This window comes from Leuciscus leuciscus (genome assembly GCF_965113295.1).
Source record: "Leuciscus leuciscus genome assembly, chromosome: 22".
In the NCBI taxonomy this organism is placed as follows: Eukaryota; Metazoa; Chordata; class Actinopteri; order Cypriniformes; family Leuciscidae; genus Leuciscus; species Leuciscus leuciscus.
Genome location: NC_138746.1, coordinates 8,304,080 through 8,324,267, shown reverse-complemented (window position 1 = coordinate 8,324,267; position 20,188 = coordinate 8,304,080). Strand labels below are relative to the sequence as shown.

Sequence of the window (20,188 nt, the reverse complement as noted above, 5' to 3'; positions counted from 1 at the left end):
ATTTTATGCAAACAACTCTAATCGTAGTTGTAACTCTATATTTACAGTAGGCATAATTGTCATTGTGTATGTGTATGCAGCATGAGTCAAATACAATCTTCTGTTCGTGAACAGTTGTATTTCATTCATTAATCTGACTATGCATCCGTGCATTTAATTGCCATTGGCTCGTGTGATAGTAATATGGATCTTAGTAGTATTTTAAGTGATAATTGATTCTATAAACAACTATAAAAGATCATTTTTGGCTTTCTCCGGCTCCCTGCACCGGGCGTAATGCGAAACCGGAAGTGTCTAACCGCACACTCGCTGATCCGAAATCCAAAATGGCGGCCACGTGCAACTAGCCTATTGGAGTGCAATGTATTTAAAGGCATTTTTCCTATCACCGAAAGAAGAAAAATATTCAGCTTTGGGTAAAACACGGTGTTCGTCACTGCCAATTTTTACCCAGCCATCCAATAACAATGGAGGAGGGGCAGGACAAATACCACACCAATCAACTGTCACATTCTACTTGTAAAATGACTTTAATTTAGCAAGAAGTTAATATTGCAGGTCTCAGAGTATCCATGTCTCGGAGACATTCAATATTAATATGAAAAATAATGCTTGGAGGAACATTGTGTTTGCCATCAGTCTACTAAGTAAGCAGCAGTCATGGCAACCAAAGCAATCTTAAGCACCCCTAGATGGGTTGTCAGAAGAGCTTGCTGAAAAAGCTTTGGTGGACATATGGCCTAAAGCAAGCCAGCTCAGTTGAGAATCTTGGGGTAGTATTCAACAACCAGTTCAACATTGCAGAATCCTGTCATGCAGACTCAAGTTATAACATCAGGAAAATCAGGCCTTACCTCTGCACAGCTATAGTCAGACCAGCTGTCACCCATCTCCACCCAGATCTTCAACAGATCTCTGGAGCTGTGCAAAATCCCTTCCTACTTTAAATGTTCCACCATCATCCCCATCCCAAAGAAACCCAAGATTACAGGATTACTGTTGCTTTAACATCTGTGGTCATGAAGTCATTTGAGAGACTAGTGCTGGCCCACCTGAAGGACACCACTGGGCCCTTGCTAGACCCCCTTCGGTTTGTTTATCGAGCAAACAGGTCTGCACTACATCCTGCAATATCTGAACAAACCAGGGAATTATGCAAGCAGCTATCTGTAACCTTAGACTAGTAGCCCACTGAAGCTAAGCCTGGTCAGTACCTGGGGAGTCTTCCTGGGAAAACTAGGTTGCTGCTGGAAGAGGTGTTAGTGAAGACAGCAGGGGATGCTCACCCTGTTGTCTGTGTGGGTCATAACGCCCCAGGCTGGCAAAGAGTATGGGTGTAAGCCTATTGGCCTCTGTCCATCATCATGGCCTCTTAATCATTCCTATTCTGTCCTCTGCATGAGTGTGTGTTGGGCATGCATATGGTAAAATCATCACAGACTCCTCTCACTCTGGCCACAACCTCTTTGAACTGTTGCCGTTCGACTGGCGACTCAGAACACTGGACACTAGAACATCTAGGCACAGGAGCAGCTTCTTCCCACAGGCCATCTCCTTCCTTAATAGTTAAATGCCTCCCAATGCCTCTCTTAGTGCAAGACTCCTACTGTTTAGTGCAATATCTTGTTAATTCACTTCTATTTATTATCCAAAATACTGTAAACTGTAAATATGTTCATATCTGTAAATATGCTTATTCTGACTTATCCTAACTCTGTCTATATATTGTTTCATATTTTTATTCTTTAATTTGATTATTATGGGTCTTCTTGTTTTATTTATATGTGTGCACTGGAAGCTTCATTTACAAAGAAAAATGTCCTGTGTGTGCAAGCATACTTGGCAACAAAGGTCTTTCTGATTCTTCTAGTTGTAAGGTGATGTTGTGCTCAGTTGATGAAGTGGCCCGCCTCATCCTCTGGATCCACCGGCTCTCCTCGGCCCTCCAGCTCTATCAGGACGACCACAGCCTCTTGCTCACCCAGATCCACAGGATTGGGGTCCTCAGAGCTCCAACCATTCGGCTCCACCTTGACCCTCTGAGCCCAAGATTCTGCCTCTGTCCCATCGGCTCAATCGTGGCCTGTTATCCCTCCGGCTACAGCACGGTCCCTCGTCCTACCATCTCCACCTGGGTTCAGCACTGTGGTTGTGCCTGATCCCTCCACTCCTTCGTCTCCACCAGACTCCTTCATCCCCTCAGCTCCATTGTTTTCCTCACTACCTATGGCTCCATCTTAGACTACATTCACATTGTTAGTTCATGACTATTTGTGTATCCAATTGGAGTCTGATCTAAATGATTGACAGTCACTACTCTCTACATCAGATCTGTTCAAATCTGATGTCCAGTATCTCTTTAGTTTTCTGGAATATCTGTGTTGGTTTCCATGGCAATGACATTGTGTTGGTAGGACTACGCCAAAAACAACATGGAGGGTTTGCAATGTTGTCTTAGAATATGACAATATGTAGCCACGGCGCTGGACAACTAATAAAGCAGTGACAGAAACGGAGGCTGGCATGAGCGGCTTTATTTCCGTGCTACCATCTCTGCCGCACAGTGAAAGAAGTGAAGACACCTAATTTACATTTACAGTCATTTAGCAGACGCTATTGTCCAAAGCGACTTACAAATTGGGACTAAATTAAGTACTGTAAATTAAGTACTGTCACCTAATCACTAGACCACAGAGATGTCTCCATTATAATAAACTTTTCTGTGTGACCTGCACATTGACAACAACACAATGCAACCTTTGTTTTCTGTAGGGGTACTGTCACAGATATGTATTTCTGTTCCCTTTGGTTTCTGTTGTTACTTCTCTGTTTACTTTCTGTTTCCCTAATTGCCTTAGAAACGGATTTGTTCCTTGTTTTCTCCCTCATTGGCCTGTGTATTTATTGGTGCGTTCAAGTCCTCCTGGGAAGTTCGTACGTACGAGGTGGGAAGTCGTGTGTTTACGAAGGCAGGTGCGTTCAAGTCACTTTCGTCGGAGTAAGAGATGGCGGAGTACTTTCTCTTTATTAATTAATTACACAAAAAATACAGTAAGGTTCTTAAACTCTTGCTCTAGAAAATGAAGAACAAAGAAATGTGCATCATGAGTACTTTGTTTTTTTTTATGTTTTTAATTAATTTATGAAGCCACTGCCAACTTTATCGTTAGGCTACATGTTGCATTGTTATATTATAATGCCATCATATTCTGTGCAGGCAATTAGCTTACTGCGCTTTAAATAGAAAAGCCTGACAACTAAATACCTTTAAGTATTGTGGTATTCCGCCATGTTTCTCAGTGACACCCCCACAACTCGTAAAGATCGGGCCGAAAATCCCGAGCTCCCCACTGGTATTTACGACATTGTGGTGGCGTTCATGTGCGTTCAACTATACGATCTATACGAGATGAAGTGAACGCACCATATATCTCGTTTAGTTTGGTTCTTAGTCTGTTCTCGTCATTATTTAAGTTGGTTTGGATTTGTTCTTGTTCTTGTGTTTGTTTTGTTTTTGTTAATAAAAGACTGCTGCAATCCAATCCATGGCTTTTTTCGCTTTGATTAAATCAACCGTGACACAATGATTATGTTTACACATCTTGCACAGTTTTTCCCTTAGGCAATCTTCCACCTGAACAGTTAAAAACTGCCAAAATGATATCTTCATTGTTCATAGTGTGACTATAATATAAATATATTATAAACCTATTATCTACCTCTGTACATTCATTCTACTTTCCATCTACTACACTTCCATTTTGCACATAACTGTAAATCTGCATATAGCATATCTGTATATATAGAATTCTGTTCATTGTGTATATTCTAGATTTTTTGATTACTGTATTGTGTTTTATTGTATTTAAATGTATTGCCTTTTAATTATTGTGTGAGATTCCATTTTACTGTCTATATCCCTATGAATGTCTGTACTTTTTTTTCTGCACTGAAAGATCCTGTCACCAAGACAAAATCCTTGTGTGTGTGTGTGTGTGTGTGTGTGTGTGTGTGTGTGTGTGTGTGTGTGTGTGTGTGTGTGTGTGTGTGTGTGTGTGTGTGTCTGTGTGTGTGTGTGTGTGTGTGTGTGTGTGTGTGTGTGTGTGTGTGTGTAAACTTGGCATTAAAGCACATTCTGTTTCTACTGATTGTGGTTGATTTTTGTAGATTAGTTTAAAGCTTCTGCTAAGATAAATAGTCCATTACAACAAGTTGAATGCTGAAACAACATCACAATATTATCAAGGGATCAAAGGCTTTCATCAAGCTATTACAAAACTGAAGTTCTCTTAGGCTAACTTAACTATTGTGATAAGCAAGGTGGCGCCAATTACCATTATAGTTGTGTTTGTATGAGAGAAAGAGGAAGAGGCCGCGCAGTGATATGAGACACTTAAAAGTAGCACCGGTGAGAGATCGGTTTCTGTTTCACAAGCCTACAGCATACCCTGCATCCAAATATGCCTACTTCCATACTAAATAGTTTGGAAAAACAGTGTATACGCAAAGTAGTACTATGTCCAAATTTATAGGATTAAAGGGGTGATATAATGCCCTTTTCACAATATGTAAAATAAGTCTTTGATGTCCCCAGAGTGTGTATGTGAAGTTTTAGCACAAAATACCCCCACAGTTATTTTTATATAGCATGTTATAATTGTAACTTTTTGAGGGTGAGCAAAAATGCACCGTTTTGTGTCTGTTCCTTTAAATGCAAATGAGCTGCTGCTCGAGGCACAGAGGGCGGAGCTTCAACAGCTTGCACTCACACAGACATGCACTGAAAATTTCAAAAACGTTTAGCCTTATGTTCAAACCGGAGTCAGACAATGATGTAGAGACTCAAGAAGAAGTGACAACATGTAGAATGAAACAGGACATTTATGTTGTTGTATGTATGGTTAGTTGATGAATTTATGTAGCTTATGTGTAGTTATCTTCTAGTCATTGATTAGCATATTCTGTCTTGATAATCGTGTTCAGGGGGCGGGGTTTATGTAAATTCTAGGGTTGGTGATGTCACTAACCCAGGAGGAATGTCGTGTACTCCCTACCAGCCTTTGTAGTCCTTAAAAAGCAATTTCTTTAAAAGATAATATCTCCCTTTGGTTTGAACTTTGAATATTGTAACTTTGCAGATGTTTTAATAGCAGCATATACTAACTAAAGTAAAAAAAGTGAAATCATAATCAACCACCCCTTTAATAAAACAATAGGCAAGACGTGCCCGGATGACCTACTACTTCCGGTGAGATTAAGAAGTGTGCATCCACTGGACATTTACTATCCCATGAGGTAACTGGAGAGGATGTGAATAGCAGTGAAGTGATGCAACTGATGCTGTTGGTCACATGACAGTGACAATATGGCAGATGTAGTAAGTCTGGATTGCATTCATACACACATTCATACTATATATTATAGAACACTTATTTAACGGTTGCGAAGCAAGTTTCAAATTAAATGTAATACCTACTAGTAAAAGTATGCAATTTCAGACACAGAGATAATGTGACCACGACTTAAATCGGATGATAAGTGTTTATTCAGGAATATTTTACTGCAAATTACCAATCAAAATCAAGCATTCAAGAGAGCCGTGTTATAAATTAAAAAACTCACAGTGCAGAACTGTTTCAGACATTTAGCACCTGGTTAAACTTTACATTGCTTGTGGTTATGAGTAACAATCTTTGATGCAATGATTGCAATTAAATATTCTGTGCAAAATCTATGGAAAACTTTCAAAAAAGACGAAAAGTGACAAAGAACAAACTACGTAGTCAGGATGGAGGAAATTCAACTATCATAGTATCATCATACACTAAACCATGTATTTTTCTATTACAGTTTTTCTCAATTGGTTTGGCTCATTTCTTGAAACAGAAATTACATTCTCAAAACTCTAAGATCATTTGGCAAAACAGTCTTACAGTTCAGCACAACATAGCTCACTTGCAAAAGCTCATATCTCTCCCAAAACTGTTCACTCATGCTTCAAAACTAAATTTGTTTCCCATATAAAGAGTCAGTGCCACGAAAATGGCATAGATCCTTCCCAATTGCTTTGGCTCATTTCTTGAAACAGACCGGACGTTCTCAACTCTCTTGGTGCTTTTGCCAAAATAACGTGGATGGTTCAGCACAACACCATTGTTGACCTGCAAAAGTTCATACCTCTCCCAAAACAGTTCACTTATGTGTCAAAACTAAATTTCCTTCTCATTTAAACAGTCATGCCCCCAAAATGTTTCGTCCCTTTGGCATTGTGTAAGCACTGCAAGTCAAAATGTTTAGATGTTTTGTCACTATGGCAGAGGACCATTGAAATATCCCTCATGTACACCTTTCAGTCTTGGCCCAGTCCTTCATTGACAATGGTTACTGTACTGTTTTTTGTCTAGCTAACAGAATACAATTGTGTATAAAACTGAAAAAAAAAATATAGGATTTTAGGGTAAGAGTAGCCTCCAAGGTTTGACATCACACATTGCACTCATACTGCCAAGGAAATTGTAACCATTATCATTCACACACATAAAGTAACTTCCATACATCAGAGTAAAAAGAAAATGTATACAGCATAATATACTGAACACACAAACAAAAAACAATGAAAATGATGCAGCCTACAGTGCTGTAAATAAAGCTGGAGTTTCACAACTAACAGTTCTTCACTGGTCGCTGTCCTCACCCTCCCTCTCCTGGCCACCGTCCTCCTCACCCTCCTGGCCATCCACACGCTGCTGTCTGTCTGGCCACAGATTCTCGTCCACATCACAGCGTATATCCTCCCTTGCGATGCAACGAGGGAAGAAATGGTGTGCATGTCGCAACCATCCCCTACACTGATCTCCTGTAATATCCTCACGCAGCGTCCATTGCATGGAGCAGGGACCTCTGATCTTGAGCCCGATGCTCATACACTCTCCACCTCCAAGTGGAGAAATACTCCTCAATAAGATTGAGGAAAGGAGAGTAAGGTGGTAGGAACACCATGACCATCCTTGGATGAGTAGTGAACCAGACCCTGATGAGCGGGCCATGGTGGAAATTCACATTGTCCCATACAATGACATATTGTGGTAGGCGAGGCCCTACGAGGCCTCTCTCATTTTGAGGGATCAAATCAAAACGAAGGCGGTCCAAGAAGATGAGGAGCTTCTGTGTATTGTATGGGCCAAGACTGGGGATGTGAGTGGCCACACCATTCTCAAATATGGCAGCACACATAGTTATATTGCCCCCTCGCTGGCCAATAATATTATAATATATTGTATATATACATATATGGTATTCATGGTATTATGTTCTTGACTAATTTTGACAGTTGAACAGACTATTGTGCATGTAATGACTTATACAATGAAATGACGCTGACACGTTTTGGAGCGAACAACCATTAGACTGAGAATCAACAATCAGTTTAGATCAACAAGATCTATTCACTTGGAAATTGTGCTAAATGTAGGCTACCTGTACTTAATCATTTGCAAAGATGTACTGAGACATTGAGACATGTACTTAGACATTTGCAATTTGATGAAAATAATGAGAAATTCAATTCTGTTGTGAACAATTGCCAAGTGGTTTGGAGGTTTGTCCATGTTGTTTTGAGAATGTCATTTCTGTTTCAAGAAATGAGCCAAACCAATGGAGAAAAACTGTAACAAATACACATATCACTGGGAATGGAGCTTGAATCTGTTTCACTGTAAAGCAAATAGCATTTGAAAAATATGTATACACTCTATTGTTGTAGTTTTTCATGTTTGTTCCAAAAGGGAAGTTGTTCATTTCTGAAGCCCATTGTTTGCAGTATTTACAACGAATAATAACATCTTTGCCAAAAATGGTTGAATACATGATAAAATGCAACAATACTTATTTAAATACATGGCTAAAAAATGAAGCACCAGTTTATTTAATAAAAAATTAATTATTAGAAATGATTAGAAGCTGTTACTAAAGCATCTATAAAATGTATCATGACTAGAAAGCTGTACTGACAAACTATCCATAGGAATGATCTATTTTCGAAACAATATTATTGTTTAGTGGAAATAATAGCTCTCCTGAGCCGTATCCAGAATCTCATGTTACTCAAAGGGTCCCTGCTCCACTTCAGGTACGTGTTCTTTTTCAGATGCTTATGAAGACCAAACACTTTCTTAGTCTTCGTCTCTTCCACATCTTCCAGAATGACGATGATGATGTTGGCATTGCGTTCCATCATAAACCGGGACTGAGCTAATTCAAACTCAAAGCGACACCAGGCGCTATCAATGAAGTGTTGAGACACAACCACAATGACTTTACGACTGCCCATTATTCCTTCATCAATTATGTTGGACGTGATAGACTTCCCTGCTTGAAAGTCCCGCATGTGAAGGCAAAGATGAATAGGTGGAACACCGTTCTCCAGATTCTCCATCAGTTCATTCATGACCCAGACTTCATCATAGCTGGAGAAAATCACAAATGCATCGTAGGAACATTCTTGTTGTCCAGGTGATCTGTAGCCTCTCAGTAGAATATAGCAATACTGAAGATAAAACTGGAACCTATAAGCCAAGACTGATAACACAACTACTAATAAAACAAAACATAATGATAGAACAATTTTGAGTCTTTTCTTGTGCACACAGCTGTCAATGTCAAAGTCCACTGCTCTAAAATCTGAGCTTGGTGACAAGGTTTTGCAGAAAATATTTTCTGATTTCTTCAAAATGTTCTGATTTTGGATAATCCACAATATAAAATCAGTCTGGGAGCAGGAACAATCGATGGGGTTGGAGGACAAATCAAACTCTGAAAGGTTTGCGGGCAACTTTTGGAGAACATCCAGTGGGATGCTAGTAATGCTGTTTTTATCAACATAAAATGATGTTAATTGTTTCAGGTTTGGGTGGATAAGAAAATCTATAGTCATTAAATTGTTTCCTCTCAGATTCAAAAGTCTAAGTCTTGTAAGATTTTTAAAAGAGCTTGGGTGTAACTCTACCATACGACAGTATGACATGTCAAGGTGCTCTAGAACTGTGAGATTATTAAATAAATATCTTGTTATATCACCCTGAAAATTACTTCCTGCCATCTTGAGAACATTAAGACTGCTCAGCCCATGAAAGCAATATATGTAACCAAAAGTGATACTTGAATAAGAAACATCTAGATACCTCAAATATTTCAAGTTAGAAAGTGAAAGGTATCCCATACCTACAACCCTTGTATGATGGAAATCTAGAATCTCAAGGGAATCAAGTCTATCAAATGCTTCTACATCAAGATCAATTTCTGCATTTAGACTCAAATTCAAATACCTGATTTGAGGGGTGCCAGATAAAAGTGTTGTGCAGCATCGTTTTAATGTAATTCGGTTATCACTTAGATCCATATATTGAAGCTTAGGCATGTCTATAAAGGTTACAGTACGAATAAGATCATTGTTGTGTGTAATTACTAGTTTTTCTAAAGTATGGAGATGTGAAAGTTGCAAAGAATCTAAGAAATCGGAAATCAAGTAAAGCTCCTTGATTTCATGAAAAAATACATTCTCCATTTTACCAATTATACCATTCTTCACGACCACATTTGTGGCATTTATCATACAGCGAAAGACAGAAAATGGTTCACTAGGCCTTTCAGTAATATAATAATATATTTCATGGAAAAAGATAGAGCAAAGGCCATCTAAAACATCAGCATCTGAGAACTGAAATGTGAAATCTCCCCTGTACTTTCCAAATAACAATCTTTTGACATTAAGACCATATAGAGCTTTTAGACTAACTTTCTGAGTAGCAAAAGAAAAAAAATCAGATCGAATATCCAGCTCTCTGAGATAAACATCTTTGAAAGCTCCTGGTTCAATGTGTAATAATGGATTCCTAGAGAGAATCAAAGTCATGTTTCTGCCAATCTTTCGCAACACAACAGTGTGATCAGTTTTAATGATGGATATATTATTGGCACGTAGATCAAGTAAACTGAAATCTTTAAAGGAGCTCATGAATGGAGGGAGAGACACGGACTGGATGTTATTTGTTCCAACTCTAAGTTCCTGTAGCTTAGTAAGGTTATTCATTTGAAGCTGTAAGGACGCAAGACCAACATCCACAAGAACTAATCTCTGTAGATTATGTAAAAAATTCAAGCATCCAGGTCCAAAATATGTAATAGGGTTTCCAGTGAGAATCAATGTAGTCAAATTCTTCACATTGTAGAAAGTATCATTTTCAATGTGCTTGATGTGGCATCTGAAAGTAAATACATACATTCAATATTTATAGATCAACACATTATACAACAGCTGATTTTTGGATGGTAATAACATTCCTTACCTTGATAGATCAAGAACTTGCAGAAAAGACAAAACCGGGAATACAGTCTTCTGTAAGTGTTTCAAAACATTAAAACTGAAATCCAGAGTTTGAACTGATGACGGAATACTGGGTGGTATGTAGCTGAGGTTTCTACCCATGCATGAGTAGTGCAGATTCTCAGTAATCTACGGCAAAATAATAATAATAATAATAATTATCAACAGTAATAAAACCAGTAATGAGAAACAGATTTAAATTCAGAAAACTCACCTCAGTGCATGATTCTCCAGCACCAATGGAAAAACAAATCATGAAAGCACTAATAGTGAAGAAACTCATCTTGAGTGATCTCAACCAGTCATAAAAATGTGAGTCAGCCTTAGTAAAGATCTTTGAATATGAGGAACAAATGCCATGGTTTTCAACAATGGGGAACTATGGGCAAAAGGATGCCATAGAGAAGTAGGTTTGGGCTTAATTAGGTAAATCTTGAATGAAGAAGTACCTTTCTGAATAGATTCATTGTAATATATTGAATTGCCTCTACAATTCATGTAAAATGAATAAGGATGATTTTATGTGTCCATTTATTTGTATAGGCAACACTTTTATTCAAAGCACTCTGGATCATCTGAACCTGAAAATCAAGCAGTAGAGATTGCATTGCAGCATTGCAGAAGAGAAGTTCTGAGTTAAAATGTGGCAGGATGTGCAGCATGATCAGGTAAGGCCTGATTTTCCTGATGTTATAAAGCATTGATCTGCATGAACAGGCACTTGTTGAGATTCTGCAAAGTTGAACTGGTTGTTGAATACAAAGTACTATTTTTATTTACAAGTTAAATATTCAGTTATTAGCTATATCTTTTCATACAATCATTGCATCACAGGAAAATTCCTTTGCTAAATCTTGATTAGGCTATTTTGCATGCTGGAAATACGTTTAATTGGAGCATGTGCACTAAAGCAATTTAACTACTATCAGCTGCTAAATGCATGAAACAATCATGCATGGTGAGTTTTTACATTTATTTATTATTTCCAAAGGCCAGCATTTTTATTATTATTATTATTGCTACAATGGGAGTGCCATGTAGGCTATTTAATAAAACCAAAATTTATTTTTCTGGTCGGCTTTTTAACCAGCTGTTCAATCACAGTGGAGGACGGGCGGGACAACTAACACATTACATGGACAACGAATTTATTTGAGCAAGAAGTTAATATTATTGCTGTTCTCGGAGTATGTCTGTACCAGATGACATGCCCAGACTACCACAATATTAATGTGAAAAATGAAGCTTGGAGGAACATTTCGTTCTCCTTTGGTCAACCAGGTAAGCAGCATAGCAACCAAAGCCATATCAGGCGTGCCCAGCTAGATGTTTTCAGAAGAGCTCCTGCCATTTTCAGCAGTGTAAAAACCTGTTTGGCGGACACACGGCCTAAAACAAGCCAACTCAGCCAGGAGTCTTGGGTCAACAAGCCAACACACCGAGTCGACGTCAAAGAATTTGAGTGCAAGTTGTTGCCTGGTTACTAAAAAACAACCAATTGTCGTGTAGCCTAATGAACGACCTAAACGTTTTCAGTTTTAAGCTGAAAACCATGCCGGGTAAACTTTGGGGCCCTAACTTATATTCAGCAGTTTATACGACAAAGAATGATAGTAAGATTCAAAACGAATCTAAACTGAGACAGAATCCCAAACCACTCAGCAGAAGCAGACAGGAAACGGAACTTCCCATTTTATTCACGGCTGCATGTAGTCATTTATTCATTAGTTGCAGCCGCTTGTGTTTAAGAGTCTTGCCACTGCATTAGACGTTTTTGACCAGCAGATGTCCTCATCGTCCTCACATTTACTATTACCATTTCATGACTGTTTTAAATTGACAGCATGACTCCAACATCGTCCATGAAAAATGACTTGTGTTCTGGGTCTCAGAGGCCCGCAGGTAGGCTACATAAATAAATACAATAATAAATACTAAAGCAAAGCCTATGATTTTTTTATTTATTTTTTACATGCTAAGACTTTATGATTGGTTGAATCTGAAACTGCAGAAGTAGCCTACACTGCTACTAACACTTGTTTCATGATAGAACAGCAGTTAAAGATTCATTATTACAAAATGACTAATGGATTTTCTTTAGGTCAGAGAAACAGATTAAAATAATTTGAATGGAAAGTTTATTGTGACTGAGCAGCCTGACTTCCGTTTTAAAGCATTTTACTGACAGAATTCTGCAACAACAACAAAAAAAGAAAGATTTATGGGAAATTTGAAAATCACCTAAAATACTCAGGACTGAAGGTGGATTTTACTGTTCACTGACCATGAATTCATTCAGTTAAAGAGTGGTAAGATATAGGCTAAAGTAAACATTTAACAACTGTTTTACTATTGAAATGTTAAACGACCGACGGTATCCGAGTAATACAAACTAATCATTTGAAGCTTTAAGGACACGAGACCAACATCCACAAGAACCAATCTTTGTAGTTTATATAAAGAATTCAAGCATCCAGGTCCAAAATATGTAATAGGGTTTCCAGTGAGAATCTATTTAGTTACATTGTAGAAAGTATAATTTTCCTGTGTTTCAAAACATTAAAACTGAAATCCAGAGTTTGAACTGATGGAGGAATACTGGGTGGAATGTAACTGAGGTTTCTTCCCATGCATTAGTGCAGATTTTCAGTAATGTTAAAATAAATAAATAACAGCAATAAAAAATAAATAAAATAAAAACACATTCACATTCAGAAAACTTACCTCAGTGCATGATTCTCCAGCACCTATGTAAAAATAATATTAATAATGAAAGCACTTATAGTGAAGAAACTCATCTTGATATTTTCTCCACCTGTCGTACAAAAAAATATATAAAAATAATTCTGAACCAGTCTCGTTTGAGTTCATCTTGTATAACAAACAAATGCAATAGATTTAACATTGAGGGATTTGGGGCAAAAATACAACATCAAGAGAAGTAGGCATGCTATTCTGGTAAAAAGTCATTTCCAGAATATCCCAAATGAAAAAAAAAAAAAAACTGTTTAAAAAAAAAAAAAAACAACAAAAAAAAAAAAACATTTTGTAAAGAAAATTACCTCTGAGATAAATATATAAACCATGAATTATTAATACTGACATGCTGTATATTGTTTGATCTCCAGTAACAATTCCAAACTATCACCAACATAGGAAACATGTGACTGACTGCTCAGTTGAAAAACTAATGGCCCTAATCTGAAATTCAGATTCACAATAACTGTAGAGTAACAGTGTTGATGCTGTGAATTAGTAATACTTCAAAAGGTACACTACGTAACTTTTGGCACTCTAGCAGTTAATTAACAAAACTTTATGCGTCTTGGGATAGAAAATTGAAGTCAGAGCTGCTTCTGTTTATGTATATGACGAGTCACGCAGGTACTAGGCTACTCCGCAGAGGTTCTCATCCCGCCCGGTCTAAAATAGGCAGAATATATACACTTATTCTAGGCATTCCGTGGATTCACAATATACTCGCTCATTATATACATTTAAAAATAAAAATTACATAGTGTATCTTTGAGAATTAAGAAAATACCTACATGTGTAATCTCGTAATTAATCACTGAACAATGATGAACGCTATAAACCAGCAGATGGCCCTGGACACAAATCTAACACGGTCAAATATCAGTCAGAAACTTAAGTACCGCACCAATGAGTCTCTTAATCTGATTTTATCTTCACATCAAAAAAATAAATAACAAAAATAAATAATTGAAGGTACAATTCCTTATTGAAGGTGTTGAGGTTTTAGCTATTTCATTCCCTTTTATTGGATTTTTTATTTGATCCCCTCTAAATATTAAATCATCAATATTGTATCATCCTTAATGACATGATAAATCTCCCTTTAACAATGTTAAATTCACTAAAGACACTACATACAGTAGACCTTGATGGATACAAGAAGGTACTATAAAAAAAACTGTATGAACCTGTTGATAGTCAACAACCTTTATTTATCCATATATGTGAGCCACTCAAAGATGGGGGAAATAGACAGATGGGACAAGAATAGACCATTATAGAGGGCAATCAACATATGGATCAATGGCATTGTAACTTTCTTTAACCTCTAATCTATAAGAGGCTTGTTGACAGTAAATTAAAAGACATAAGTAACAGCGTAAACACTCATGTACAGAGAAGCAAAAAAAACAAAAACAAAAAATTCCAAATTAAAACATTGATTAGTATGTAAAGAAACAAAAAGGGAGCGGGAGCCAAAACCTTAATTTTTTTTTTTTCTATTATAGCTCAGCATACATTTCTACACGGCATGCAATAAGGCACCTAACTAACACAATGAATAAACCTATGCTACGTGATGAAGCAGATTTGTTATCCAATGGAAAAGAATGAGAATAGTTCTGATACAATGTTCACTCCCATAAAAACAATATTCCTTTCATTTCCCTCTCAATTACCCAAACCTTATTAAAAAAATACATCCATTTGTAAAAGATTCTCCATACACAGAACTGTAAATAGAAAGCACAAACCAATGGATTAAGGTGAGAAAATGAATCAAACTATAAAATAAAAAAAGCAAGCTATATTTTGTATTTGCATAAAGTATACACAATCTATTATTATTATTATTATTATTAATAAATGTTGATACTCTATACACTGCTGTCTGAGTTTAACAATGGCTGAGAAAATCTTAAATGCACAGTCAGCCACTGGTAGGAGGGAGAAGCACTAAAGATATTTAGGGGAACACTTAGGCTGTACCAAGTTTGCCTTGTATAACAAAATCAGCTATATAATTCAGTTGTCCATTGAAAACTGGCACCATCAAAAGTTAGCCAAATTTCCCAACAGAAAAATGTACATATTACCTGATTTTATTGGGTTGACCCTTTATGAACAATCTATTTTTCTTGATGTAGAAAATTAGATTTCTTGCTCCTAACCTTTGTGCATGAGCGAACTTCAGGGAGTTATGCCGTTTTAGGTTACAGACTCCGTTGGTTTGCATCGTAAGGGGTTTAATTATTAATACAGCCTTTGTATTTTACAGGACAGCTTGTTTAAAACTAGCGACATCCCCTGAAAGCACCATCCCACTTCACTGACAAGAGATGGATAAGACTAACTGGATCATACATCAAAAAAATGCTCCATTTTCAGAAAATTACAGCACTACTTACCTATACATATCTATATAAAAGAAAATCAACATATATTTACACATGATATCAGTTTCTCAACCCATTAATGATGCAGAGATGGTTAAAAGATACAGACTAGGGGAGTGAATCGTTGCATCTAGACTATTTGCTTAATTGTCTGCCACTCAACCGACTTGACCTAATACTCAATTTCAAGATTGTGCCAGGCTTCGATAAACTTCCAAAACCAGCTTAAAGCACAAGTCAGTGATGATGGAATCTCAATATGTTTTGTCTATGGTTTTAATCAAACACCAAGTTCCAGAATTACATGTGTATCTAGTCATGTGCACATTACACAGGGGGATTTCAGTGTCAATCATACCAAATTCTAATTTATTCCTCTTTAAAAGTCAAAGGACTTGAATTTAGAACAAGTTCCCTTAGAGCAGGTCCACACTGACTTTCTGGATTTTCTTGCATCTTTAGCCAAACCCTTTAACATTACAAGCTGGCCTGAATCATTGGATGAATGGTAGCACACCACTTGTGGTGGAAAGGGAAACAAGCTTATTGATCAATGTGAATTCTGTGATGCCTAGACAGAGAGGACGAATGATTGAAACCCTTTCCACACTGAGCGCACCTATATGGTTTCTCACTCTGAAGGATTCTCTGTTTCAAGATGGTAGTGTGGGGGAATCCCTTTCCTGTGGCAATAGCACTGTAAGTCGACTTATCCTCCAAATGAACCCGCTGGTGCCTTGCGAGAGATGAGGGATGATTGAACCTCTTCCCACATTGAGCACAGGTGTAGGACTTTCCATCAGAATGAGTTCTCTGATGCCTGGATAGTGATGATGAGTGATTGAAGCTCTTCTCACAATGGTTGCAGCTGTATGGCTTTTCACCTGTGTGCATTCCCCTCTTCATGGAAGTATCGAAGGGGAAATCCTTATCGCCCTGGGCATACATTTTGGCCTCCAAGTGGACCTTGTGGTGCCGTGACAATGAAGAGGAATGGTTGAAACCCTTGTCGCACTGAGAACACCGGTAGGGCTTTCCACCCTGATGGACCAGCTGATGCTTCTTGAGGTGACGTTTCCTGACAAAGCTCTTTCGACACTGGGTGCACTTGTAGGGCTTCTCTCCTGAGTGGATTCTCTGATGCTCTCTCAACGTGGCCGCGGCGGCAAAACACTTTCCACACTGGGTGCATCTGTGCGGCTTTTCACCAGCATGAGTCTTCTGGTGCTGTTTAAGATTGGAAGCCGTCGTAAAGCCTTTCCCGCACTGAAGACATGTAAATGGCTTGTCATGGGCATGCAGCTCTTGATGTTTTTTGAGATGGCGTCTGCGCACAAAGCTTTTTCGGCATTGGGTGCATTTGTAGGGTTTGTCATCTGAATGCATTTTCATGTGCTCCCGGAGAGTGATGGCGGCAGCGAAGCTTTTACCACACTCCGAACATCTGTGCGGCTTTTCAGGAGAGTGCATCATCTGGTGCGGTTTCAAGTTGAATGCATCAATGACTCCTTTACCAACCATCTCAAGACCAGTGGTGTAACTTTTCTCTTTCATGTGAATCCTCATGTGACTTCTTAGGCTGGCTTCAATAGCAAAACTCTCACCACAGTGGACGCAAATGTAGGGATGAGTGGCTTTGTGGATTTCAAAGTGTTCGTGCAGATCAGACATACAGTCAAAAATCTCACCACACTCACTGCATTGCAGGCCGTGGGCTTCGTGGATGATAACGCCATTCTCTGACTCCACCGTAAGCTCCCCTCCATGGTCAGACTCCACCTTTACAATATGTTCTCCACCACCCATCTCTGTCTTTAACAGCACCTCACCGAGCAAATGCTCATTGCCTTTTATTTCTGCACTGCTGAAATACTGATGATGATCGTGGTGTATTTCAGATTTAATATAGTCATGGTCCGTCTCTGTTACCACATCCACGCAGGTCACTGCCCCTAAATCACCATGAATGGCCTCCAGGTCAAGTCTTTTGTCCTCTTGAGTCATAATCTCAGTCTCCGCTCCATAATGCAAGTCATCAACTTGAGTATGGGCTATGACACACTCAGATCCCAATGTATCGAGACCTGGTGTGTCACAGTCAGTCTCTGACTCGGCCATCAGGACGCACTCCAGCCTGACGACTTCCGTCTTCCCGGTTAAGTAAAACTTAGCGTTGCTCTACGAGCACCGCTTTCTTGCAAAGAAACTTGAAGGGTCGCCTGCCGCAGGCTCAGTCAGTTCTTGAGTCAGGAGCAGTCCTGCCTGCTGGAAGAAGAAACACCTTTAAACACTGATAATGATCTGCATAAGGATAAAGAAACATTTCTGATGAAAACATTTAGGCTAACTTTCAGTTTGATCTTACTACTTGAGAAACATTAAAGTAAAAATAAGGTATGCAATACATACAGAGACTAAAGTAGTGATTTCACTAATTATCTTTAAAGTAATTAATCAAGAAACGAATTTATGCTATTTAATGTGACAAAGATACCAACAGCTTCAACTAAATGGGGAATAGGCTAGATTAAATGTCTAGCTGTAAACTTGAAAAAACTCAAAGAGACAACAGAATAAAATGATGCATAAACAAATCCAAAAAGCAACATAATTCTAAAGCAGAAAGAGTGTTGCATAGATGAAGAGAACTATGAACTGAGTTATATACATAATTTGCACACACACACAAGAAAACGTTTAAAAACATGAGCCTAATCTAGAAACAACCATACAACTATTTAGCAGCAATATCAGGAGCTACAAATTGGCTAGTTAGCCTATGGGCAGTTTATATTAGGCTAACTTGACAGGCTAAGTATTCAGGAATCTACAGTTGAGACATTTCATTTTCTCAAATGAGGCGCACTGACTCACAGCTAACTCCTTTAAACATGCCTCATATATATAAAACAAACTAATTCCCCATGTTTACAATTTTCACATACTGCTGGTTTGACACTGTTGTTGGCTAGGTTAGCTGGCTAAATAGCTGCTATGTAGCTTCCTTGAGCATGCATTATCAGCTAACTAGCTGGCTAACTAGCACTATAGCGGTATCATAAAATGATACAGGATCGAAAAGCTGACAGACTGCCTTAAATTACGGGACTTAACTTGTAATTTTTTGTCATACATACACTTTTTAGTGCCGTACAGTCACGTAGAGACTTACGCTACAGCTACTAGAAAATACAACGAGTTTAACGGTGGGCATCTTGTCCGCCGGAGGTTGGAACAGCTAACTAGCTGTAAAATGGCCGCCGCGACTAGCTTCCGCCCCTCACGCAGATACAATACGCAACGTGAGGAAACGCAAATAAACCAGGTCAAAATAATAGGTTAGTTTGATTGTTTGCTGCGAAGCTGTGCTGTCGTTGCTCTAAAAAGCAAGATTATCATGACATAAGGCAAACTGCTCGAGTTAATGGCTAATCACAGATGTACGCTATACGCGAAAGCCCGGGAAGGCGCCCCCCTTCTTACATAACGCGTTTTTGTTTTGTGGCGTCGAATTAAAAACAAAATAAGTATGTGCTCAATGTCTTTTGTGGCTATGTGCTATTCTTGAAATCATCCAAATGAATTGACACGAGCACCGCGTTGCTATAAGCGGTGCTTATCATGCTATAGTCCTAGCCCATTTTTAGCTGTGTGAAACAAACATGGCCTGTCGTCCTGCTAAGCTGCCTCGCTAGCGGAACACTAGCTGCCTCCGCCGCCATTGCTACAGACCATCTCCGAACTTCGTGACGTCCACAATTCATCGGTAAAGCTGATCGGACGCCACTTATCGCAGTGTGCTAAAAAAATTGTTCAAGCAGCATTATGCTACAACGTATGGAGTAACGTTTATTTAATCACAACATTGTATCAAATATAGCACGCTAGTTAGCCAGCTAAGTTAACTTGCAACGGTATGCAAAACCTTGACGCACATAAACATTAAACGTCATGTATAAACGTTTTTTTTTTTACAAAAACATGCCCGACCTCTTTGCCCGTCAATGGCCTTTTTGCGAGATGCGCTGCTGGTAGTCGCGGCGTAGTCAACGGCCTGAAGATCTTCGTTTTGTTGCGTCTGTACTGCCTGGTTGCGGTTTGCACTCTGTCACTCTTTCTCTCTCCCTCCCTCCGTACGTACGTAGCGGGATGGCGCCGCGGATCATCTGGCGCCAACTATGTTGGAGCGCATGAGCAAAAAAAACAAAGCAGTGAAGAAACAAGCGCTCGACCACCCCCTATAGTCATGGCGGAAGGCTCCTTTGCCATCAGCCCCAACCAAATTTTTAAAAAGATAAATAAGTCAACACTTTACAATATGGTTCAGTTTGTTGATGCATTAGTATCATGGACTAACAATGAACACTTCTGCCATTTAATGTTTAAATGTGAATAAAAGCCTAAATTCAATGTGTTCAATCTGTCAGAAAATTTGGACTAAACCGCTCAATTCAGCTCATCTGACAGAAAAAATAAAAACCCTGCCCGGTTGTAAACCACTATTAAATGTGACCCTGGACCACAAAACCAGTCACATGGGTAATTTCCTTGAAATTAGATTTATAAATCACCTGAAAGCTGAATAAATAAGCTTTCCATTGATGGTTTGTTAGGATGTGATATTTGGCTGAGATACAACTATTTAAAAAACTGG

The 20,188-nt window shown here is 38.5% G+C and overlaps 1 protein-coding gene across 3 annotated transcripts; it reads right to left on the bottom strand.

The window, feature by feature from the left end:
* Positions 1 to 5,850: 5,850 nt before the first annotated feature.
* LOC309486487 (toll-like receptor 4) lies at positions 5,851 to 19,723 on the bottom strand. Of its 3 annotated transcripts, none has more exons than XM_082153807.1 (4): positions 19,525 to 19,723; positions 10,596 to 17,799; positions 10,344 to 10,510; positions 5,851 to 10,259 (listed from the first exon to the last, which is right to left on the bottom strand). In XM_082153807.1, the coding sequence occupies exons 2-4, from the start codon at positions 10,662 to 10,664 to the stop codon at positions 8,048 to 8,050; spliced, it is 2,448 nt and encodes an 815-aa protein (XP_082009933.1). In that variant the 5' UTR covers positions 10,665 to 17,799; positions 19,525 to 19,723; the 3' UTR covers positions 5,851 to 8,047. The 3 variants fall into 3 exon arrangements, with proteins under 3 accessions (XP_082009933.1, XP_082009932.1, XP_082009934.1); XM_082153806.1 differs by having other exon boundaries at positions 10,596 to 17,796; XM_082153808.1 differs by lacking the exon at positions 19,525 to 19,723 and adding an exon at positions 18,672 to 19,518.
* Between the last annotated feature and the right edge of the window lie 465 nt (positions 19,724 to 20,188).